At 36.6% G+C, this 26,150-nt stretch overlaps 1 protein-coding gene across 2 annotated transcripts in view; it reads left to right on the forward strand.

The window, feature by feature from the left end:
* DTNBP1 (dystrobrevin binding protein 1) overlaps positions 1-26,150 on the forward strand; it is a 128,881-nt gene that overhangs the window by 7,880 nt on the left and 94,851 nt on the right. Inside the window, exons 2-5 of one of the 2 annotated variants that reach the window (XM_030881382.3) lie at positions 5,189-5,242; positions 6,198-6,248; positions 13,290-13,350; positions 22,441-22,573. In XM_030881382.3, coding sequence (XP_030737242.1) covers positions 5,189-5,242; positions 6,198-6,248; positions 13,290-13,350; positions 22,441-22,573 — 299 coding nt within the window. The remainder of the gene's footprint in view (positions 1-5,188; positions 5,243-6,197; positions 6,249-13,289; positions 13,351-22,440; positions 22,574-26,150) is intronic. The other variant, XM_060308690.2, reaches the window with a different exon arrangement.

The raw sequence follows: 26,150 nt of genomic DNA on the forward strand, positions 1-26,150 counted from the left end.
CTGCCCTCCGGATGCCCTAGACTGGTGGTAAACATAAAGCAAAGGCAGAAGGAACTGAATGTGAAAGATAGAAGTGATGTGATTTTTGAGCCCAGAGGAAAGAGTCATTAGTTCAGATGCATTATGGAAGGCTTCAAAGAGGAGGTGGCTTCTAGACTGGGCCTTGAAGAATGAGGAGGGATGAGGATAGATTTGGGTGAGGGATTTCAGAGATGAAGCTCTTGTGGAAGAGGAACCTGGAAAGGAAGTTTAGTGTCTGATAATAGAGGGTCTTCAGTGCTTTACTAAATTAATTCATTTATGAAATATTTATTGAGTGCTTACGTGTTGACAGGCACTGGGGTTACAGCGGAGAATGCATACACCGGACAGCAAATAACGTCCCTGCGCTCATTCTACTGGCAGGAGGCAGAATATCTAGAAGGTCATAAGTACTGTCGCTAAAAATAAAGTAGGTTAAGGGGTTTTGGGGTGGGAGGTTGCTATCTTATATAGGGTGGTCTTGCTTATTTTTAGGTTGACTGAATCTTCTGAAGGTTTTTGTGGAGGGGAGCGGCCTGAGCCTACCTATATTTCTGGAAGAATAATTTGGGAGGCGATGTGATGGGAGGGTTAGAGATGGGGAACAGGGAGAGTATTAAGAAGGCTATAATTAGGGGGCAGGCGAGAGAGAATAGAAATTGAAGGAGGGAATAGTCCTGACATGACAGGCACTGGTCGATTTCATAAAATGTGAGACTAAGAAGTGAAAAAGGTGGAGAAATTGAGGATGTTAATTTTGCAGTATCTTAGATAATGATGTCATTTACCAACAGGAGAGAAGTTGAGTAGTTTTGAGAGAGAAGGAGCAGTTGACAGTGAATGTGCTGTGAGGTCCAAGAAGCAGCTGGAAATTTATGAAACACTCAGGAGAGAGGTCAGGACCGAAGTGGTGTGTCTGGGGGTGATTAGGATAGAGATAGGGTATAGTCCTCTCTCCCCTTCCTGAGTCTCTGGCTTTTGTGTGAATCTCTCAGCCTTCAGAGCTTTGGGGTCATGTGCACTTTTAGGTGTGGTTAATGCTTTCGTGTTTCCTGATCTTGGCTTTAGAAAAGAAAGAAAAAATGATAAACATTAACGGAAAAATATAATAGATTGGATTTTTATTCATAAACAGAATTTAGAGTTGGAACAATGGAGACAAGAAAATGAGCCTTAAAGGACAAAATATGGTAATTAACACATTTTGTGGTGTTTTAAAGCAGCCATCCTCACCTTTCATAATAGCTGATGGGGTTAGATGAGTAGGAAATTGAAGTGAGGATAAATGGAATGCCGTCAAGGTCCCTCATGCCATCCAGTCAGGTCCAGAAAGCACATTTCCTGCTCATCGGTCATTGTCGTGCTCCACCTCTCATTCTGTGTAACTACTTTATAAACTTTTTGTCTAAGCAATTTTGCTGGTTATCTCCGTTTCGTAGTAAGATGCCTCCCTCTTAGTATTTTCCGTAAAGCTTAAAAAAAATAAACGTGCTGGGGTCAAATTAAGGTAAGTCTTTGCAACAATCTAAAAATAAAATATTGTGGTGTCATGAATTTGAAGGTAAGTGCTTTGAACTCTGAAGTGTGCATTAGTTGCTTCCGGTAGAAAATAATTGTCAGGTGGCTCACTTAGAAGTCTGTGTATTAATATACTCACACAGCAGCACTCACGTCTCCCTGGGGGTATGCGGTATTGTGAAGACGATTAGGAACAGTGGAGAAGGCTTTTATGGGAACTGGTGCATCGGGGGACCTCTACTTTATTTTACTTTGACCCTGTAATGTACATAGCTTGTTACCTTTATTTATTTATTTTTTTTGGCTTCTTACCTTTCATGATGGTGATAATTTTTACTAACTTTGGAGATCTTTTTTTTTTTTTTTTTTTTTGCGGTACGCGGGCCTCTCACCGTTGGGGCCTCTCCCGTTGCGGAGCACAGGCTCCAGACGCGCAGGCCCAGCGGCCATGGCTCACGGGCCCAGCCGCTCCACGGCATGTGGGATCCTCCCGGACCGGGGCACGAACCCGTGTCCCCTGCATCGGCAGACGGACTCTCAACCACTGTGCCACCAGGGAAGCCCTGGAGATAGTTTTTAATTATACTTTTTGTTTGAATTGGTTTTATAATTTACAATTATAGTTTGCTGCCAAAGTCATATTTCCTTTACTTATTGTGTCAAATCATTATGGTAAGTACAATACTCCTATTTTATGATTTAGGAAACTGGGGTATTTCACTCAGCTCAGTATTTCCTTCTCAGTGTGTCAAGACATTGTGGGACTTTATTAGCGGGTTGTTTCCAGCACAGACTCACTGTGAGAAACTTAAATAGAGTTATCCCCAAATAAAAATGGTAAGCTACTTTCAGTTGAATTCTGAGTTTTGAGTATGTACTTCAAAAAGAACTGTCTTGCTTTTTTGGGGGTCTGACCTTATTTTTTTTCAACTTAAAGTGTTACATTGACTATTATTCTTATTTTATCTTTTTCTCTCCTGAACTTTCTTCACTGTTTCCAACATTCTTCTTGCTACTTTGTTTTCTACAGCAGTTTCTATTCTGAATTTTGGCATATTGATGATTTATATGGAGAAGGTGTGATGAGGAAAGATGAATATATAAAAGGCTTTTCTTGTTATTAAAACTTATTTTTACAAAATTTTAAACATATACAAAAATAGAATAACACAGCAAGTCCCATATATTCATTATTCAGATTCAACAGTTGTCGACTACTACCACATTTGCTTTGTCTCTCCCTTATTTATAAAGTAAACCTCAGACTAAGCTCTTACATCTCTCATACATCAGCTTTCATCTCGAAAAAAAATACATAAATGCAACACCAATATCATACCTAGCAAAATTAACACTAATTCTTTGATATTATCAGTTCTCCAGTCCATAATCAAATTTCCTGGTTCTTAGAAATGTCTTTGTACAGTTGATTTGTTCAAATCCACATCAGATAAATTCCACACGTTACATTTGGTTAAAGACCAATTTTTAAAGTAAGTGGTTGTTAAGGAGCCACCTGGGGAAGCTCTTACTGACCTTCCAACAATTTTATTTTCAGCTCCCTATAAGCTTCCTCCTTTCTCTTTTATTCCAAACTATTTTTTTCTTTCTTTCTTTTGGGGAAGTGTGGAGGAGAACCCCACATTTGATATCTTATAATTAAGAAATTTAACATTTTTTTCAGAAATAAATATTTGAAATATTAACCTAAAGATTTGCTAGGTCCTATAATGAATGGTTCAGAGAGGGTCTTAGCAGTGAGCTTTCAATATCCTTGTAACACCTAACGATATGGAATTGTCCCAAATCACTGAATATAATACTAGAATCGTTTTGAGTATAATGCACTGCTGTGTCTGCCTATCCTAGTATAATTCTACCTCGGATGTCACAACTAAGTGCCTTTCTCAGCTTTTGGAGTGGAAATGGTTGAATGGCTATTAAAATACCTTTCCGTAGCTGTTGCTTAATCTTAGTTTAAACCGGATTTACTAGTTTCCAAGCTAAGCTTGAAAATTTATATTGTTTTTCTGGGACAGGTTAGACTTTTTAAATTCAATTCATCTGGAGAGATATATACAAATAGTTTTGTATTAAAGAGATTGCTAAGTCTTTTTAACATCGTATTGGAATTGATCTCATCAATATTTTAGTTTTTGAAAAAGAACATAGAACAATATAAAAAAAAAATCTTAGTATGAAATTGACACTGCAACTTGTTAAAAAAAATGACTTGACACTAGAAGTCCCTTTCTGGTTTTAAGCCACGCATTATTGACCAAAAAGTTGTTATCCTCTGTCAGGGCTTGCACGTACAACTGTACAACAAAGGGTTGGGGCATTCATAGGAGAGTCACCTTGTATGCTAGGACAGTTTCTGACTGAGTGCAGTAAAGTGTCTTGAGAAAGGAGCACCTGTGTCTAGCTTTACAAACGCTTCGTGGAGCTAGCTGGGGTACTGTGGCCTATGCTTCAGACTCTATTTAGAAATGAATATTTGTGGAAGTAATCAGATTAAGAAGAACATGTCCAGATATCTCATTTTATCTGAGATTATCTCATAATTTAGCATTTGCTTTTTGGCAGTCTGTTATATGATACAGAGTCCACAGTTAAAGGTAGGTAAAAATTGGGCTGGTGAAGTGAAAAAACATTGAAGTTTATGAACTTCATATTTTATATATAGAAGAGCCTATTTATTTTATTTTACATATGTATTTCTAGCCTGTTTATGTTTCCCAGCCCAATAATTTTAAAAAGCAAATAAAAGGGGAGTAGGCCGCTACAGTTAAATAGCTAGCAGAAGCAGTAAGTGGTAGCTGATACCAGATGACCAATGGTAGAGATGGGAAATTTAAATTTTGAAGAAATAGATGTAGGATCCTGAACAAACTCAGAAAACCACTTTAGATTGGTTTCGAGTTGGTAAATGAAGAGACATTCCTAGTTCAGAAACATCTAAGGAGAGTACTGTTTTGCCACGAAATGCAGTCACTGGTATTCATGATAATGATGCCGAGTTATCAGAAAATGTTCAATAGAATGTACCAAGACCTCTTTAATGAAGGAGGTTTGTAATGTATTTTAGAAAGCCTTTTATCAATAGCTAAAATTTCTCTGAATGTTGGCACTTAGACAGTGCCTGGCATAGTTATCTACTTAAAAATGTGCTGCTTAAGACGCAAGAGGGAAGAGATATGGGAACATATGTGTATGTATAACTGATTCACTTTGTTATAAAGCAGAAACTAACACACCATTGTAAAGCGATTATACTCCAATAAAGATGTAAAAAAAAAAAAATGTGCTGCTTAGATATCTTTGTTGCCGATCAAGTTCACCTATGGAGACCACTTTTTTTTTCTGATGTTGCCAAGAGTAGTGAGGTTTTCTAGTCCAGTCATATTTAGGAAATGTTTCTAGAAAAGGGATTTGGGGCAAGAAAAATATAAAAATATTTGCTATAAATTTTCCATTTGTGATGTCTGATATATAGTAAACAAATATTTGTTGTCTGTAGAGGTGCTTAATTCTTGCTAAAAAAAAAATTAGCTTATCCAACCCAAAGTTTTATGAGCTGTGAAATTTGCATTTGAAAGAAATCTCTTAAGCTGTAAAAATATGATATTTTATACTTGTTGAATTATAGGCTGAAGACTTTAAGTGACAGATCAAGAGAAGCTAAAGTAAAAAACAAACCCAGGTAAGCTCGTCCTGATTTAATTTACTATGACTTAAATTTCATAGAACTTTTGGTTGTAGTCATGATAATATAATTACTTTAATTGATTTTATATCTGTTGAATGCATCTGACTAAACAATTTATTGATTCTTTCTAAATTTTGTAACACTGGAAATTTTTCTGATAAAATTGTAAAATGGTTGAAAAATGGTGACATGTAATTGTTTTACTCCATGACAGTCAATGGCTATTTGATCACAATTAATCATTTTTATTTGTATATTAAGAGCACAGTAAAAGTTCTCCATTATTGAGAAGCAAATTGATAATGAAACAGTACTTGGCAAGTGAGCCTCTTTAGCTGTGTTATCTGTTTTATATGAAAACACTAGTATAAGTTGTGCAGTTTTTCATTTTTAATAAAGTAAAGCACATGACCAAATTTCACTTTAAACCTAGAGATGAGGAGCTTTTAAAAAAATTTCTTCTTAGCTAACATTCTATTAAAGTGTTTATTCTTGTGTGCTAAAAATCTGTAGGGCAGGGCTTCCCTGGTGGCGCAGTGGTTGAGAGTCCGCCTGCTGATGCAGGGGACGCGGGTTCGTGCCCCGGTCCGGGAGGGTCCCGCGTGCCGTGGAGCAGATGGGCCCGTGAGCCATGGCCGCTGGGCCTGCGCGTCCGGAGCCTGTACTCCTAGGTGGGAGAGACCACAGCAGTGAGAAGCCCGCGTACCCCCCACCCAAAAAAAAAAAAAAAAAAAGATCTATAGGGCAAATTGATGGTTGATAGTATATTGCAGTATATTAACTTTGGAATGACAATACATTTTTCTAAAAGTTTAGATCAATTGCCATTAGTGATTTAAAAATATTCCACATTATGATTGACAGCATCAGAATTATTATACGTAACTTTTTTTTTAAGTTGGCCTAAATCAGCAGCAGTTTTTAATAAAACAAGTGTTTCTTTTGGCAGGACTGTTCCATATTTGCCAAAGTGCTCTGCTGGACTAGAATTACTGAGCAGGTAAGTGTTTTCGTTTGAATAAAAAGGTTATACTTCTGACTATTGTCTAAAAGTATTTTATAACCTTATAGATAGAAACCTTAAAATAACTAAATTTTACCTTAACAAGGAGATTGGAAATTATTTACTTATTTGTGTTCCTGGAGGGGCTTTTGCATTTCACTGATTAATACAAAGGCCATTCAGACTTCTAGCATATTGATCACTGTTGTGTTTACTAATCAATAACTTTATCACGTGCATGTATTATGGTTTCTTTGTTGCAAGAAAATCAATTCTGGATTTGAGTCCCCAATAATTTTCTTTTCTTTTTTACTTTGATTCTTAATTTTTTTACCATTTCTTCTCCAATCCATTTCTGTTGACGTGCAGATTAATATTAAAATACGTGATTTTCTTAGATGACATCAAAAGCATGAGTAACAAAGGAAAAAAAGATAAATTGGACTTTATCAAAATTAAAACTTTTGCTCTTTAAAGAACACTATCAAGAAAGTGAAACAACAGTCCACAGAATGGGAGAAAATATTTGCAAATTATACATCTGTTGAGGTACTTGTATCTAGAATGTATAAATAACTTTTATAACTCAACAGTAAAAACACAAATAATCCAGTGAAGAAATAGGCAAAGGATTTGAATAGACATTTCCATAAAAAAGATAGGCAAATGGCCAATAAGCACATGAAAAAATTCTCATCGTTAGTCATCAGGGAAGTGCAGACCAAAGTCACGATGAAATACCACTTCATACCCACTAGCATGGCTATAATCAAAAAGACAAACAATAACAAGTGTTGGCAGTGATGTGGAAAAATTGGAACCCTTATGCTCTGCTGGTGGGATTGTAAAATCACTGCCTTGGAAAATAGTTTGGTAGTTTCTCAAAAAGTTAAAAGGAGAATTACCATGTGACTTAGCAGTTTCACACCAAGAAAATTGAAAACTTATGTCCACATAAAAAATTGTACACAAATGTGCATAGTAGCAGTATCATTCATAAAGCAATGTTATTCATAATGGCCAAAAAGTAAAACAGCGCAGATATTCATTAGTCAATGAATGAATAACAAAATTTCATGTCTCCATACAATGGAATATTATTCAGCCATGAAAAGGAATGAAGTACTGAGGTGTGCTACATCTTGGATGAATTATGCACTTTAAGATTTTTTTTTTGATGTGGACCTTTTTTAAAGTCTTTATTGAATTTGTTACAATACTGCTTCTGTTTTATGTTTTGGTTTTTTGGCTGGGAGGCATGTGGGATCTTAGCTCCCCAACCAGGGATCGAACCCACACCTCCTGCATTGGAAGGCGAAGTCTTAACCGCTGGACCGCCAGGGAAGTCCTGAATTATGCACTTTAAAAGCATGAATTTTGGGACTTCCCTGGCAGTCCAGTGGTTAAAACTTCGAACTTCCACTGCAGGGAGCGCAGGTTTGATCCCTGGTTGGGGCACTAAGATCCCCTCATGCCACGTGGTGTGGCCAAGAAAAAAAAAAACACATAAATTTTATGGTGTATCAAACCTCAATAAAGCTGTTATAGAAATAAGTATATGGTTTGCATATGTTGTTATATGCATTTCTGTACCTCGTAACATGGCATCTGATGGATAGGTGGGAGCCATGTGTACAGTAGAGGGTGTGCTCCCTCGCCTTATCAGCTTGTGTTAGGACACAATCACCTATACCTACATTTTGCTTTCTCTTTTCTAACGTTTTATGCGGTTTCTTTTTATGGTTGCAAAATCTGGGGATTTTTCTTCTGTGAGTGCTTAATTTGACATTAATTTCCTGTTTGGTTTTGTTGAGTGAGGAACATAAGTGAACATGAAAGGAGATATAGTAAAAATTAATCAGTGGTGTACTGTTTGCTTGATATCTTTATTTTTTTAATCTAGGGATTTAGTTGAAAGAACTTCATTGAAAGATTTACTTCAGACTTGTAGACTTATGTGTATGGTAGTTTTGGGAAATGGGGTGCATTTGGGGACTTAACATGAAAAATTTGCAGCCATAGGAATGTCTGTAATGTGTCTCTTCATTGCACTGAAGCACAGTCTTTCTCTTTGGAACTAGTATTGAGTGGAGGAAAGACCATTTTAAATAGCATATACCTAAATAGTAAAATGTTTTTAATTGTTAAAAAATTGTGTAAGATACATATAGCATAAAACTTGCCATCTTAACCATTATTAGGTGTACAATTCACTACTGCTGAGTACATTTGCATTGTTGTGCATCCAGCCTCCAAAACTCTTGATCTTGCAAATATCTGCCGCTGGCAGCCATCATTCTACTTTCTCTTTCTATGAATTTGACTACTTTAGGTACCTCTTATAAGTGGCATCATACAGTATTTGGCTTTTTGTGATTAGCTTATTTCACTTAACATAATTTCAAGTTTCATCCATGTAGCTTGTTAGAATTTCTTCCTTTTTGGTCTTCTAGTTTTATTGAGATATTGGCATACAGTACTGTATAAGTTTAAGGTATTGCAACATAATGACTTGACTTACATACATCATGAGATGATTGCCACAGTAAGTTTAGTGAACATCCATATCTCATATAGGTACAAAATAAAAGAAAAAGAATTTTTTTTCCTTGTGACGAGAACTTAGACTTTAACAACATTCATATAGAACATACAGCAGTGTTAATTATATTCCTCCTGTTGTATATTACATCCCTGGTACTTACTTATGTTACAAACCGGAAGTTTGTACCTTTTTGCTGCCTTCATTCCATTCCCCTCCCTCCACACCCCGCCCACCCGCCTCTGGTAACCATACATCTGATCTCTTTTTCTATTCGTTTGTTTGCTCTACAAAACTATGTTAGTACCTGGTGCACCACATAGTTTTTCCATATGTCTGTACATTACAAAATGATCACCACGAATTCAAAGGAATTTCCTTCCTTTTTAAGGCTGAATAATATTCCATTGTATGAATGTACCGTATTTTGCTTATTCATTCATCCATTAATGGACATTTGGGTTGCTTTCATTTTTTGGCTAGAGTAAACAATGTTGCTATGAACGTGGGTGTGCAGATATCTCTTCATGACCCAGCTTTCAGTTTTTTGGCAGTATATACTGAAAAAAGGAACTGCTGAATCATATGGTAATTCTACTTTAATATTTTGAAGAACCCCTATACTGTTTTCCGTAGCAGCTGCACCATTTTACATTCCCCTAGCAGTGCACATTTCTCTGGTTGCCATTTCTCCACATTCTCACCAAAACTTGTTTTGGGGGTCTTTTGTTTGGCTGGTTGGGTTTTTTTGCCATTCTCATTGGTATGAAGTGGTATCTCATTGTGGTTTTGATTTTCATTTCCCTAATGACTGATGATGGTGAGTTTCTCATGTGTTTATTGGCCATTTATGTATCTTCTTTAGAGAAATATCTATTCAAGTCCTTTGCCTGTTTTTGGATAGGGTGATTTTGTGTTGTTGAGTGTTAGGAGTTTTCTGTATATTCTGGAGATTAATCCCTTATCAGGTATGTGATTTGTAAATATTTTCTCCCATTTTATTGGTTGCCTTTTTATCTGTCGATTGTGTTCTTTCACGCACAAAAGTTTCTAATTTTGATTAAGTCCAATTTGTCTGTTTTCTTTGTGGCCTGTGCGTTTGGTGTTATATCCAAGAAATCATTGTCAAATCTCATGTCATGAAGCTTTTCCCCATGTTTTCTTCAAAGAGTTTTATAGTTTTAGTTCTTATGTTTGGATTTTTTGATCCATTTTTAGTTAATTTTTGTGTATGGTGTTAAAGTAAGAGTCCAACGTCATTCTTTTGCATGTGGATATCCACTTTCCCAGCACCCTAGCGTATTTGTTGAAAAGACTATCGTTTCCCCACTGAATGATCTTGGCACAGTTGTCGAAAATTATTTGACCATTCGTGCAAGTGTTTATTTCTGGGCTCTCTATTTCATTGGCCTATATGTCTCCCTTTATACCAGTGCCACACTGTTTTGATTATTATTTGATTTTGATTATTGTAGCTTTGTAGTAAGTTTTGAAATCAAGAAGTGTGAGTCTTTCAACTTTGTTCTTCTTTTCAAGATTGTTTTGGCTTTTCAGGATCCCTTGACCTTCCATATGAATTTTACGATGGATTTTTTTCTACTTCTACAAAGAATGCCATTGGGATTTTGATAGGGATTACACTGAATTTGTAGATTACTTTGGGTGCTGTTGACAACATCTTAACAATATTAAGTCTTCCATTCCATGAACGTGGGATATCTTTCCATCTATTTATGTCTTTTTTAAAATTTCTTTCAGCAATATGTTGTAGTCTTCATTGTACAAGTATTCACCTCCTTGGTTAATTCCTAAAATTTTTTTGATGCTACTGTAGATGGAATTGTTTTCTTAGTTCTCTTTGTTGTCTCCTTCCTACTGCCAGCTATAGGTTCAGTTTGTTCTTTTTCTAGTTCCTTAAGTTGTGAAGTTAGATTGTTGATTTGAGTTCTTTTTTCTTAAGCCTGAACTTTTTTTTTTGAGAGATAATTGACATATGACATTATATTAGTTTTAGGTGTACAGCATAATGACTCAATATTTGTATATATTGCAAAATAATCACCACAATAAATTTACTTAACATCCATTATCACACATAGTTTAAAAAATTTTTCTTGTGATGAGGACTTTTATGTTTTACTCTCTTAGGAACTTTGAAATATACAATATAGTATTATTAACTATAGTCACCGTGCTGTATGTTATGTATAATTACAAGTTTATACCTTTGACCACCTTCACCCATTTCTCTCTCACACACGCACACCCACACCCAACCCCTCACCCCCTGCCTTTGGTAACCCCCAGTTTGTTCTCTGTACCTATGAGTTCAGGTTTATTTTGTTTTCTATTTATTTATTTAAAGTTTTTTTGTTGAGGTATAGTTGATTTACAATTTTAATTTCAGGGGTACAACACAGTGATTCAAACTTTTTATAGATTTTACTCCATTTAAAGTTATTATAAATTATTGGCTATATTCCCTGTGCTATACCCTTGTAGCTTACTTATTTCATACATAGTAGTTTGTACCTCTTAATCCCCTCCCCCTTTCTTGCCCCTCCCCCTCTTCACTCTCCCCACTGGTAACCACTAATTTGTTTTGGGCATCTGTGAGTCTGTTTCTATTTTGTTATGTTCATTCATTTGTTGTATTTTTTAGATTCCATATGTAAGTGATAACATACAGTATTTGTCTTTCTCTGTCTGACTTATTTCACTAAGCATAATGCCCTCCAAGTCCATCCATGTTGTTGCAGATGGCAAAGGGGTTGGTCCCATGTCCTGGCTCTTGTGAGTAGTGCTGCTGTGAACATTGGGTGCACGTGTCTTATCAAGTTATAGTTTTGTCTGGGTATGTGCCCACAGGTGGGATTGCTGGATCATATGGTAGTTCTATTTTTAATTTTTTGAGGAACCTCCATACTGTTTTCCATAGTGGCTGCACCAGTTTACATTCCCACCAACAGTATACTAAAGGTTCCCTTTTCTTCACATCCTCACCAACACTTATTATTTGCTGTATTTTTTAGAATAGCCATCTAACAAGGGTGAGGTGATATCTCATTGTGGTTTTGATTTGCACTTTTTGATGATTAGTGAAGTGAGCAACTTTTCATGTACCTGTTGGTTATTTGTATGTCTTTGGAAAAATATCTGTTCAGAGCCTCTACCTGTTTTTTAATCAGATTGTTTTTTGCTATTGAGTTGTATGATTTCTTTACATATTTTGGGTATTAGCTCTTTATTACATGTACGATTTGCAAGTATTTTCTCGCATTCAGTAGGTTGCCATTTCATTTTGTTGATGGTTTTCTTTGCTGTGCAGAAGCTTTTTTGTTTGATGTAGTTCTACTTGTTTGTTTTGGCTCTTTTTGCCTTTGCTTTTGGTATCAGATCCAAAAAATCATCACAAGACCGATGTCGAGGAGCTTACTGCCTATGTTTTTTCACAGGAGTTTTATGGTTTCAGGTCCTACATTCAGGTCTTTAATCCATTTTGAGTTAATTTTGGGGTGTGGTATAAGATAATTGTCCAGTTTCATTCTTTTGCATGTGGCTGTCCAGTTTTTCCTACACCATTTATTGAAGAGACTCTCCTTTCCCTGTTGTATATTCTTGACTCCTTTGTTGTGAAGTAATTGAGCCATCTATGCATGGGTTTATTTCTGGCTAGTTATTTTGCAAAATATCCCTCATTTTGGGTTTATCTGCTGTTTTCTCATGATTAAATTCAAGTTAGTGCTTTTATGGTGAGAATAACAGAAGAATAATGTTGTGTCCTCCAGTGCATTGTATCAGTAGGCACGTGATGTTGCTATGTCTCCTTACTGCTGATGTTAACATTGACCACTTGGTTAAGGAAGTGTCTGCCAGGTTTCTGCACTTTAATACTGTTTCCCCCTTTTAAATTAATAAGTATCCTGTGGGGAGCTACTTAGAGACTATGAAAATATCCTGTTTCTCTTTATACTCTCACCCACTAATTTTAGCATCTATTAGAATTCTTGCCTGAAATAATTAGTACTGTGTTTACCAAATGGTGATTTTCTATTTTTCTCATTTTTTCTATCATTATTAATTGGAATTCTACTGCAAGGAAGAATTTTTCCCTTCTGCCCCATTCAACTGTTTATTTAAATCACTATGAACTCATGGCTGTTGGTTTTAGTCCATGAGTTATAACCCATTTCTACCATTATTTGTTTTGTTGCTCAGGTTGTCCCAGATTTGGCAATTGGAAGCCCCTTGAAGTTGACTTCTGTGTGTTTACAATGTGTCTCCATTATTTTTTGAGCTTTCCTTTCCGACACCACAGGGTGTAACAGGTTCATTTTTAGGTAGAATTTTTTTTATTAATTTTTATTGGAGTGCAGTTGCTTTACAATGTTGTGTCAGCTTCTGCTGCACAGCAAAATGAATCAGCCATACGTATACATAGGTAGAATTTTTTTAATGTGTGGTTTGTATTTTGAATTATTTTTTGCTTTTCTTAGGTATGAAGATACGTGGGCTGCACTCCACAGAAGAGCCCAGGAATGCGCAAGTGCTGGCGAGGTAAAGAATCGGCTAATCTTATACTCACGGGGAAAATATCCTTTTGTAGTCTTCAATGCTAGTTTTTAAGAAATTAAATTTGTAGTTTTGTTAAAACGTTTTGCAGGATATCAGAAATTTAATTTAGTAGTGGATTATGAAACTCCCTAAATAAAGCACTTTTTCATAATTTCTCAGTCAAGTAATTTAGTTAGCTTAGAGAGTTTGTAACTTTTATTCTAGAGTTGCAAGTAAATATTTGGTTCATCCAGGTATAATGCTTTGAATTTGAGTCTGATACTTTTGCAGTTTATGTAAATTATGTCATTTCTTTCTACTCACTATTTAAGAATTCCTTTTTTGGGGGGCAAAAGTTTAACTTTGCTCAGTCTACTTAAAAGCATTAATTTGCTTATTAGTAAATAAATATAAAAATCTCAGGAGTCAACCTCAATTACTTAGAAGAACAACCTATTTTCTAGCTCTATAGAGTGTGTAATGAATAAAAGAGACTTGTAATTAAAATTATTTGGTATATGTACTTAAAGCTTTTTTAGCCAAGATGAAATATAGTCTGTGTTATTGATGGCAATCAAACATTATTTCTTTCTAAAAACTTCTGTGATTCTGACTTTTAATTAATTTAGACTGACTTCACCATTTACCTAATTAATGAAACTGTAGTAGTTACATGTACAGAACATGGTAATACATATGATAACATTTAGACATTAATGTTTCTCTTAGAAATTACTGAAAAAGAAGGTTATAGGTTTCTGTTAGTAAGGCAGACTAGATACTTTGAAAAGCCCTTTAGGTGTAAAACACCTAAATGCTGGATAGATTTTTTTTTTTTAATTTTTAAATGCAGTAAGTGTACAAAAATTAAAGGAAATCCTAAAGGCAGAAAACAAACAAAAACTCCAGGGAACTGAAATGAGAGTGGTTAAAAAAATAACATGGAAGCTGGGGTCAAATAGTAAAACAAAAGCTTTAGAGATTTGGGTGACAGGAGATTTTCGTCTATGGGGAACTGAGTCTAAGACTCCTGCATAAAGCTCTTGGATATTTGAAGTGACTACATCTCTTGGTGAAAGGGTAATCTAGGACATTTCAAAAAAGAAAGAAAAGATGAAAGAAAAGCTACTTGTTGGCAAAAGGAGACAACAAGGAAACTCGTCTTCATAACAACTTGGAATAAATATAGTCTCCATTTTGGATTTGTTTGTATGGTCTTGGGCTCACATGAGTGTTGGGCTCTAGTTTATACTTCCTGCATGATCAAGGAACCACTAACTTAAGAAATGAAAAGGCTACAGGTGACTGTGTCTTTGACACTCAACAGAAACAAATACCAGTTCTTCATGGATGAAACTTGTAAACCCAGGCCCTTCAAGATTCCCACAGATTCATCCCCTAACCACCCCCCTCCCCCCTGCCAAAGATTAGCAAACTCACAAAGAAATATATTACCAAAAGTTGGAGTCACGAGAACCAAAGAGTAAGATTTAGACCTGTAAGGCACTTTAGATATTGCACTCTTGTATATAGACAATTAAATAGGAGCATACAAAGTTTTTTAGAGAGATGAAAGATGGATGAAAATGAGTAAGGAATAAGAGAGTATGAAACATGACTTTAAAACATGACTTTTAAAAGTCATTGAGATTAAAAACCCAAAGGATGTGCTTAACAGCAGGTATCTATAGCTGAGGAAAGAGTACATTGAAGTAGGAGATAAAGTCAGACATTACCCAGAAAGGATTTCTGAGATATGAAAATGGAAAATATGAAAGAGGAGTTAATAAAAAATAGTTATAAAAGGTCTATAGGTTGAACCAAGTAAGATTACCAATATGAGACCTTTTTGATCTGTAAAATTACAGTTTCATATAGCTCAGCTTAATATATCTAATAATCTGGAAGGAGAATGAGGGAAAGACAATGTAGGAGAATGTAAATGGCTGAGAATTTTCCAGAAATGAGATCTGTAAATCCTTAGATCCAAAAAGTATTACAAGCAAGCAAGGTAAGTAATTATCCACACCTAGACATATCATGTTGAAGCTACAGAACACCAAAGGCAAAGAGAAGATCTCAAAGTAACTAAAGAGAAAAGATAGATCACTTACAAATGAATGAGTTTCCATTAGACTTCTCAAACTGTTGTCAAGAATGAGGGCAAAGTGAGACATTTTCAGATAAAAATAGTTTTCTATCAACAGTTGTCCAATAAAGGAACTTCTAAAAAATGTATTTCTGGATAAAAGAAATGATTTTGGGAGGTAGGTCTCAGGTATAGGAAGGAATAATGAGCAAAGAAAATGGTAAACCGTAGGTAAATATAAACAGTGACTATGTATTTCTATCAGTTATCTAGTTTGTGGAATTAAAAATTATAGAACAAAAATGCTAGATAAGAATAGCATGCAATCTGGAAGGCAGATTATCAGAGTTCAAGTATTTTAAAAGCCCTTGCATTATTAATGGGGAGGGTATAGATATTAATTAACCTTAGATGTAAAGTTAAATATGGAGGGCAGAATTTCAAGGGTAACCACTAAAGAACAGAAATAGTGTATATCTTTTAAACCTGTAGAAGAAACTAGAATAATGAGAATGAATTAAATGGAAACAAAGGATCGCTCTATAAGATTCAGTTCCCTAAGGGGAAAAAGTCTAAACCTGTGTGTCTAGTAAGTCTCCGTATGTAAAAGACAAGTTATAAGGAAAAATGGATAAGTCTATCATCAAAATGGGGGGATGTTAATACATTCCTCTTAATTGATAGGGAAAAAACCCAAATAAACTAAGTATGGATATAGGACATGTGACTAATGTGATTTACAAACTTGACCAGATAGGCAGATACAGAATCTGCCCCAACAAATACAGAATACAGATTCTTCAAAGCACACCTGGACACATAAAAATTGACCATGTACTGGGCCGCAAAGCGGTTCTCAACAAGTTTCATGTAAATTGACAAGTTTCATGTAAATCAAGTCATACAGAATATTCTCTGATCCTGGTGCAAATGAAGCTGGAAGTCAGTATAGGAAAACAATTTTGAAAATTCCATACATTTTCCAATTAAAAATATATATTATGCATTGGGACTTCCCTGGTGGCGCAGTGGTTGGGAATCAGCCTGCCAATGCAGGCGACATGGGTTCGAGCCCTGGTCTGGGAAGATCCCACTTGCCGCAGAGCAACTAAGCCTGTGCGCCATGACTACTGAGCCTGCGCCCTAGAGCCCGCAAGCCACAACTCTGAGCCCGCATGCCACAGCTACTGAAGTCCACGTGCCTAGAGCCTGTGCTCTGCCACAAGAGAAGCCTCTGCAATGAGAAGCCCGCGCACCACAACAAAGGGTAGCCCCCTCTCCCCACAACTAGAGAAAGCCCACATGCAGCAATGACGACAACACAGCCAAAAATAAATTTATTTTTAAAAAAAACTACTAAAGGGCTTCCCTGGTGGCGCAGTGGTTGAGAGTCCGCCTGCCGATGCAGGGGACACAGGTTCATGCCCCGGTCCGGGAAGATCCCACATGCTGTGGAGCGGCTGGGCCCATGAGCCATGGCCACTGGGCCTGCACGTCCGGAGCCTGTGCTCCGCAACGGGAGAGGCTACAACAGTGAGAGGCCCGCGTACCGCAAAAAAAAAAAAAAAACTATTAAAAAATATAATGCATAATTTATGGTTCAAAGAAGGAAATAATACTAAAAAGTTTTAAATAGAACTGAATTATAATAATTACTACACATAAATTGTATAATTTGCCAAAGACTATTTGGAGGGAAATTTTATAGGGGAAAACTTAGACTGAAAGTCAGTGAGCTAATCTAACCTAAGAATTAGAGGACAGAATAAATCATGAAGGAAGAATGAAAGAGATAATAAAGATGAAAAAAGTAAATGAAATAGAATATAAAGAATACAATAGAAGCCAGACAAAGCCACAAGTTCTTAGAAAAGACTAATAAAATTTGGTAGATAGATGTCTGCTGATATGGAGCAAGGAAAGAAGGATAAATAATTTTAAGAATTAAAGAATATAACTACAGCTACAGCGGAGTGAAAGATAAGAGCTTGTGAAAAACTATGACAAATTTGAAAGCTTAGACAAAATGGAAAAACCCTGGAAATTTTTACTAAAACCAATTTTAAAAGTAGTACAAATCCTGAATAGTCCTATAGCCACTAAAGAAACAGTATTAGTGATTAATCTTTTCACTAAGAAAGCACCAGGTCCACAAAGTTTCATAGGAGAGTTCTATCAGACTTTCAGAGAGACTACCATTTCAATGTTAGACAAACTCCTGCAGCAAGTGAAAAAAGGGGAAACTGCCCAGCTCATTTCATGAGGCTAGAATAACTGATACTGAACCCCAACAAGGGAAGTATGAGAAGGTGAAATTGGAGCCCAGTCCCATTCATGAATACAGTTACAAAAATTACAAGCAAAATGGAGGCATTATCTCTCACTTAACTTCAGTAACCTATTTCTGGAAATCAGATGTTCTGTGCCAGCACTCTGTCCAGGAACCTATTTGTCACATTCTAAATTGCAAAAGTCATAATGTGTTACACGTCCACCCAAAGCCCTCAACCAACTTTCTTAAATATATTTAAGAATATATTATAATATATATATATACAACCAGCAAAACGTCTATAGATGGTAGCAATCTGTTAGGTAGTAAAGTGCTTCAAACATAGCTTTCTGCTTACCAAACCTGTGATACACTCATTGACAAACAGCTGCCTCGTGTGTAGTAACGTGACCTATCCACACTCACAGTATGCAGGGCTTGCCTCTCCTTTATAGATGGGCTCCTTGTACCGTCTTGTGATTCTCATATTCTACCAATGTTATTTGAAATTTCACTTGAGAATATTCTCACACATTGTTATAAAATGTGTATCAAGCGTAAATGTAAAGTTTTCCTATATAACTGTGAGCCAAAACTTTGTGTATGTGTTTGTATGTGTGCTTGTTCTGTGAATGTTGGATGATAAGCAAGAGGCATTCTACCTGGGAGACATCCTGCTGTATACATGGCTGTGATGGCAGACCAAATCCAGCCAGGCATAAACACCCCAGATTTATTCCAGGATTATAAAGTTGGTTTGACATTAGAAAATCTTTTGTATGCCGTTGATCACGTTAACAAATTAAAAGAGAAAAATACATAATCATCAGATGCAGAAAATACATTCAGTAAAATTATTCAGAGTAAAACGTTTTAGCAAGTTTCTAATAGAAGTTAACTTTTGTCCTAATATCTACCAAAACCTGCAGTATTTGACTTGTAGTATTTTGATCCCATGGTCAATCATCTTGCTAAATCCTCTTATTCTAATAATTTGCATTCTGGGATGGGAGTTGTTTTGTGTAGATGGAAGGGAAGAAGAAAAACCTACCAGTCTTTCTTCAGGTCTTTTTACAGTGGGTAGAACCTCCAATGTAATTTTGAATAAAAGTAGTTGAGGGGCTTCCCTGGTGGCGCAGTGGTTGAGAGTCCGCCTGCTGATGCAGGGGACACGGGTTCGTGCCCCGGTTCGGGAAGATCCCACGTGCCGCGGAGCGGCTGGGCCCGTGAGCCATGGCCGCTGAGCCTGCGCATCCGGAGCCTGTGCTCTGCAACGGGAGAGGCCACAACAGTGAGAGGCCCACGTACCGCAAAAAAAAAAAAAAAACCAAAAAGCTCTCTGACGTATTGTTGAGACATATGTAAATATTTAAAATGTATATCTTTAACATGCAAAGTGTTTTATCACGTGTTTGTTTTGTCAGGCCATGCTCATGTGTCTTTAGTGGCCTTTAACCAAAGAGTATCAACCTGCCAGGGCAAATATACCTAAGGACAATTCAGTTTTCTTTGACAAATTATTTTATACTCAATTACTTTAAAGCTAATTCTTACTATATAGTCTTAAAATTCAAAGCAATATCTTAGAAAACAGTTTGGTCAATGGTAACTTTGTTGTCTAGACATTTTCCACAAGTTTTTTTTTTTCTTTTCTTTTTTAACAAGTTTTTTGATTTGTTTTTCCCTCCCTTAGCAATGTATAAATGAGTACATAATTGATAGTGACTTAGGTGTTAGATTCTGAGGGTACCTTTTTAAGTTAGACTTCCAGTGCATTATTTGCTTATAATTTTTATTACTGTGAAATATTTGCCTTCAAATTGAACTTTTAAGATTCATGTTTTAACAATTTGGTGCATAAGCTGCTTAAATTAGGCATGCTTCACTCTCTTTGTGTTCCAGGTTGGATCTCTTTTGCCTGTGGTGGGAAGTGAACTAAACTGGGTGTGGGAATGCCTACTTTCTGCAGTAATACATTTTGACCTTGGGCAGATAAACGGAGTCTCTCTATTTTTAGTTTCCTCACATATAAAATGGTATAACACCACTTACACTGCTTACCGAAGTTGTTTGAAAATCACATGAAATAACAATGCCCCCAAAACACAGAACTGTTTTATACAAAGTAAGGTCCTAATGTTACCCATTAACTTGTGTCCCTGCTTTTTCTTTGTTCTCCTAACTTCAGTGTCCACCAGAAGGAATTTTGGAATGACTTGTAATTTGGGCAACAGACCCAAACTATGGGTTTGTCTTGCTACTTAAACTTGATTTCCTGGTGTTAAATCTGGATTTATTCAGAACTGTTTACTTGGAGGAGAAAAATTGGCCTTCTGGAGATAGCTCATTTCTTATTAAGTAAAGTTGAAGTACAGTTTTTCAGAACCTTTTCTTTTGCTAGCTTTTCACTTCTTCCTTTCATGTCCCCTTATACACAATCCCTAGAATATCAATTAAGGGCATGGGCTTAAGTGTCAAATTCCCTGGGATTGAATCTAGGTCTTCTGTGGCCCTTGGGAAAGTGACTCAGCTTCATTGTGCCTTGGTTTCTTCTGTAAAATGGAAGTGGTAATATTGCTCTGTTTACAAGGTTGCTGTGTAGTTAAATGAGATAATATATGTACATTGCTTAGCACAGGGCCTGGCACATAGAAATGCTCAAAATGTTTTAGTATTATTATATTACACTTGATAATGATTTCTGAGAATCCATTCAACATCCCATTCTTTTAAATTAAAATAGTATTTTGATGTATTCTGATATATTCTTTCTGTGCACGCTTCTTTTTTTTTTTTTGAAGTTTCTGTGCACGCTTCTTATATTCTATATACAGAATATAATTTTCAATTTTGTGGAAGACATGAACTATACTGTACTTAAGTTTTAATACTTAAGTATGTTTCACTTTACTTTTCAGTAAGAAATGGTTCATATCTAAAAATTGTTTATTCTAGATTTTTCAAATTTTTAACATAATTAACCAGAGTAATTAAGATTTAACAAACTTTTTAAAAGATATGCCATGTACCAGGAAAAATATCTTTCTTATCATCAGTTCAGCCCTGTGATACAGGAATTATTTTTTCTTTTTTAGAATTTAAAAACTGCAGTTAAGAAAATTTGTGAGACCTACACCAGACTAAAGCACCAAGAGTGCAGGGGTCTTTTTTTCTGTTTTGTTCACCATGGTCTCTCCAGTGCCTGAAACAGTGCCGGGCAAAGAGCGGGCGGTCCGTAGAAACTTGTTGGATATTACAGATGAACCCTATGGGCACGGATCCTTGTTGCAAGCCCAGTTTCCTTACTATTGCATCACAGCTGTGTCTGTTAGCCATGCTCAGTATCTTTTAAACTCCTCTTCAGGATCTTTACAAAACCGGTTGGCACGGACATTTTGAAGTATACAGAATTAATGAGACATGCACTTGGAGTAGCGCTTGGTGTCACCTCCCCAGCTCAGCTGAGGCTCGTATGTGAGACGATGTGGTTACCTCTCTAATGTGGGCTGACTGACAATAGGGAGGTGTGCGTGAAGTGGGGATAATGTGAGGAAACAGGGCAGCTTTCTAACCTCTTTATTGTAGCTTAATTTTTTTATTTCAATGTTGTGAATTCCTAGAATATTAAAATGTGGAAGCTAAAATGATCTAGCGCCACATGCAAATCATTTTGTATCTTATTTTGATATTTTTATTCCTCTAAAAGTTCTTTCTTTAGTGAGATTCAGTAAAAATCAGTTGTATTCATGTTTCAGCTCTTAAAGAATCTTAATCTTGGGATGCGTAAATTGCCCCTTTTTTAATATAAGTTAACTATGAACTCTGATTTTACATATAAAATTCAAATACACTTTCTTCTTTTATATAATGAATTTTGAAGTCTTTATTGTATAAAATATGGGTATCTTTCACAGTTCTTATTATTGGTGATGTTTTGAAAAGATAACCTCTCCATGCTCCTCCTAAGTCTTATTCTAGGTCCTTTCCTCTCTCACCATGTTAAAACCAAAACAAAATTGACTGGGAGAAACCGCTGTCTGTCATTGTCTTTACAGTCTTCAGGAAAACAAGTTAGAATTATTTTAGGCTAGTCTGGCATCTCACCACCCTGCTGTTGGGAACCTTTCACCTCCGAACGTCTTCTTTGTTAGTATAAATCCTTTTCTCCTTTTGCTGGAATTGATCAATAGCCTCAGTAATTCCTCCGTAGACAAGTACCATTTATCTTACTTTATGCAGTGAGTGTTCCTGTTTAAATGGAAATTGAATCATAATATATTCTAAATGCATTAGGGAACTTTGCTTTTAAAAGAATTCCTTTTGTAAAACAAATAATTACCCATTCATTATGTTTTGGGTTTGTTTTTGTTTGTTTTCTTTTTGGTTGTTCGTGGTCGTTTTTTGTTTTATTTTTTCTAGATTTGAATTTTCAAATACATGGTTTACTTAAAAATAGGGTATAGTTAGAAGTGACTTCTAAGGTCACTGCTGACCTTTCTCTTTCCTGGGTTAAGATGCACTGATAAAAGCTGTAATTCGAGGTTTTCTGCACTGGATGTTACGGTGGTTGTTTTCTCAGAAAGAAAACAGCTCCAGTCTCTTTAGAGTCTCCTGTTGTCTGTACTCAGTTGGAGGGTTTTTGGAGGTAATGTGGGCTGACTCTCATTATGCTGGCTGTAATCTCTGTGCCTGCGGTCTGGTTTTACTTTAACCCGCCTCTTCCGTGTTGCAGCTGGTCGACAGCGAGGTGGTGGTGCTCTCCGCGCACTGGGAGAAGAAGCAGGCGAGCCTGATAGAGCTACAGCAGCAGCTTCGGCAGCTTCCAGGCCTGCAGGCAGATTTAGAATCCCTGACGGCAAGTCTGAGTAAGTTCCATGTTTGCCTCTGCACATTACTTCTAGGAATGAAAATAATTTGGTGTAATTCCAAAGCTTTCTAAGACTACATTAAATTATTGCTTAACAGGATGTGGGGGGAAATAGTTCTAATTAATTTCATATTCTGATTAACTCATGATTTGACAGAAAACGATGATTTAAAGTGTAGAAGTGATTTCTAAAGTATACCACCAACTTTTTCTGCCTCATTTCTGCTCAGAAAACATAATTTTGTTGATTCTTTAAAGTGACTCAGGGTGGTCTCTGTGACTTTACTTAGGTCTCTGTTTAAAAGTGTAAATGTAGGAAATAAAAAGGATTGGGGTGGCTTTGTTACGACTAAAGGATATACTCTGGAAGTTGTTGCTTTTTTTTTTTTTTTTGCGGTACGCGAGCCTCTCACTGCTGTGGCCTCTCCCGTTGCGGAGCACAGGCTCCGGACGCGCAGGCCCAGCGGGCATGGCTCACGGACCCAGCCGCTCCGCGGCATGTGGGATCCTCCCGGACCGGGGCAATAACCCACGTCCCCTGCATCGGCAGGCGGACTCTCAACCACTGCGCCACCAGGGAAGCCCCTGGAAGTTGTTGCTTTTAAAATTAGGTCTGCTCAGAGCTTCATGTCTTGAAATATGCTTTTTTTTTCCTCTTTAAACTGATGAGAGATCAAACCCTCATTAAATTAGGTTACCTGTTTGGCTAAATTTATACCTTGTGGAAATTTATATTTTTTTGTTGTTTTCATTGGGATGAATTATGCTGATATTTATTTCTTGAGTTTATATTCAGAAAATTAACTTTTTTTTTTGTGGTACGCGGGACTCTCACTGCCGTGGCCTCTCCCGCTGCGGAGCACAGGCTCCGGGTGTGCAGGCTCAGCGGCCATGGCTCACGGGCCCAGCCGCTCCGCGGCACGTGGGATCCTCCCGGACCCGGGCACGAACCCGTGTCCCCCGCATCAGCAGGCGGACTCCCAACCACTGCGCCACCAGGGAAGCCCCAGAAAATTAACTTTTATGCTTGACAGTTGCCACATCTTAGGATAATATTGTGGCTTATTATTTTCTAACCAAGCTTAAGATCTTAGTGAAGAGGTAGGGGTTATCTACATAGGAGTTGAATTTCTTGAGCTGATAACCTGACCCAGTCTTAATAGATAAGGAGGTAAGGATACCCCACCATCTCTTCTGTTTTTCAGTACTGCCTTTTTGAAAGCAAAATAAAGCTGATTTACAAAGCAAGTAATTAGCAAATCATAAAACGTGTGTGTGTGAATAAAATAGACACGAATGGTATTTGGAATGCTATTGCTGATAACAATAGCTAATGTTTATAGCACGCACTATATGTCAGAGATTGTTAGGCGCTTTACAAACATTTTCAATCCTCCCAAGATCCCTGCAGAAGTAGCTTTTATTATCACACTTTACAGCTAAGGAAAGTTAGCCTTGGAGAGGTTGTGACTTGCTCAGGGTCACACAGTTAATAAGGTGTGAATCCAGGATCCCAGTCACGATGATGATGTACTCAGTGAGGGATGAGGCAGTTAGGGTGGCAGCTGTCAATAGGCCTCATGAACTGCATTCTTGAAACCCTGGCCTTAGTGTTCAGTTATTTCTGAAGGCAGGGTGTGGAAAAGAGATTCCGGGTCTTAGGAGGAAGGCCCTCCACATTATTTTCCTCTTTCAAGTATAGGAATGATTCTTCTCAAGGCTTTGATAACTAACTGATGGGAAAAGCCTCCAAGATATTTGGAATATTCCTTTTAGCCACTTTCTTTTTAGCTTCTCTTCCTGTATCTCTCTGAGTCGCTTGCTTTTCATTGGTTATGTATATCTTTGCAGAGATATTCACCTCTGATACCATTCCCCCTTTTCTTTCCAGCTGAGAGTAAATTCTGTTTATAAATGTTATTTGTTTGATACCACTCTTCTGATTAAATGCATTTGCCACAATTCTAATTATTTTCATAGTTAATTCTGCTTAGGACATGCAGTATATATAAGTTTTTCTTAAGGGAGAATATACTGTATTTTCATTCTCAATTAGGATTCTAATATCCTGAAAAAATAATACTTAGTGACATAATACCGTCTTCTTTAGAAACTGCATTTTGGCTTCTTAAATGAATGAAGCAGGCTTCCCAAATGCTCGCTTGAATTTTCTCTCTTTACTAATCTGAGAACATTGACCACTAAAGGCAAATTAAAGCTAAAGGATTCTCTGAAGTCCTATTCTAGATGGTCACTTCCAAATAATTTGATTCTTTTTTTTTTCATTGAAGTGTAGTTGACACATAATATTAGTTTCAGGTGTACAACATAGTGATTCAACATTTATATACATTATGAATTGATCACCATTGTGAGTGTAGTAACCATCTGCCACAATACAGTTATTACAGTATTATTGACTTATTCCTTTTGCTGTGCATTACATCCCCATAACTAACTTATTTTATAACTGGACATTTGTACCTCTTAATCCCCTTCACCTATTTCATCCAGCTACCCCACTGCCCTCCCCTCTGACAACCACCAGTTTGTCCTTTGTATCTGTGAGTCTTTTTCTGTTTTGTTTATTCGTTTTGTTTTTTAGATTCCATATGTAGGTGAAATCATATGGTATTTTTCTGTCTGACTTATTTCACGTAACATAATACCCTCCCAGGTCTATCCATGTTGTTGCAAATAGCGAGATTTCGTTATTTTTTATGGCTGAGTAATACTCCATTGCGTTTATCTATATATCATCTGTTTCCATTCATCAGTTGATGGACACTTAGGTTGCCTCCATATCTGGGCTATTTTTACTAAAGCTGCAGTGAACATGGGGGTGCATGTATCTTTCCTAACTGGTGTTTTCATTGTCTTCAGATAAACACCAAGGAGTAGAATTGCTGGATCCTATGGTAGTTCTCTTTTTAATTTTTTGAGGAATCCATACTGTTTTCCATAGTGGCTGCACCAACTTACATTCCCATCAACAGTGCACGAGGGCTCCCTCTTTTCCACATCGTCGCCAACACTCGTTAACTGTCTTTTTGGTAATAGCTATTCCGACAGGTGTGAGATGATATTGTGGTTTTGATTCTCATTTTCCTGATGATTAGCGATGTCGAGCATCTCTTCATGTATCTGTTGGCCATCGGTATGGCTTCCTTGGAAAAATGTTTATTCAGGTCATCTGCCTATTTTTTAATCAGATTGTTTTTGGTTTTGATATTGAGTTGTGTGAGGTCTTTATGTATTTTCGATATTAACCCTTTATCAGATATATCATTTGCAGTATCTTCTCCCATTTAGGAGGTTGGCTTTTCATTTTGTTGAGGGTTTCCTTTGCTGTACAAATGCTTTTTAATTTGATATAGGCCCATTTGTTTATTTTTGCTTTTGTTGCCTTTGTCTCAGGAAAATATTTTGAAGCCAAATCTGGTAGGTTGTATAAATATATGTCTGTATCACTGATGTATTTTGCGAATTCATCTTAATGAGTTTATGGATCATTCTTAGGTATTCGAATCATTTGGTTTTAAATGCTTGCTCATAAACTGTGGGTTCCTTTATTT

The sequence above is a fragment of the Globicephala melas genome, chromosome 11, assembly GCF_963455315.2.
Source record: "Globicephala melas chromosome 11, mGloMel1.2, whole genome shotgun sequence".
Classification (NCBI taxonomy): Eukaryota; Metazoa; Chordata; class Mammalia; order Artiodactyla; family Delphinidae; genus Globicephala; species Globicephala melas.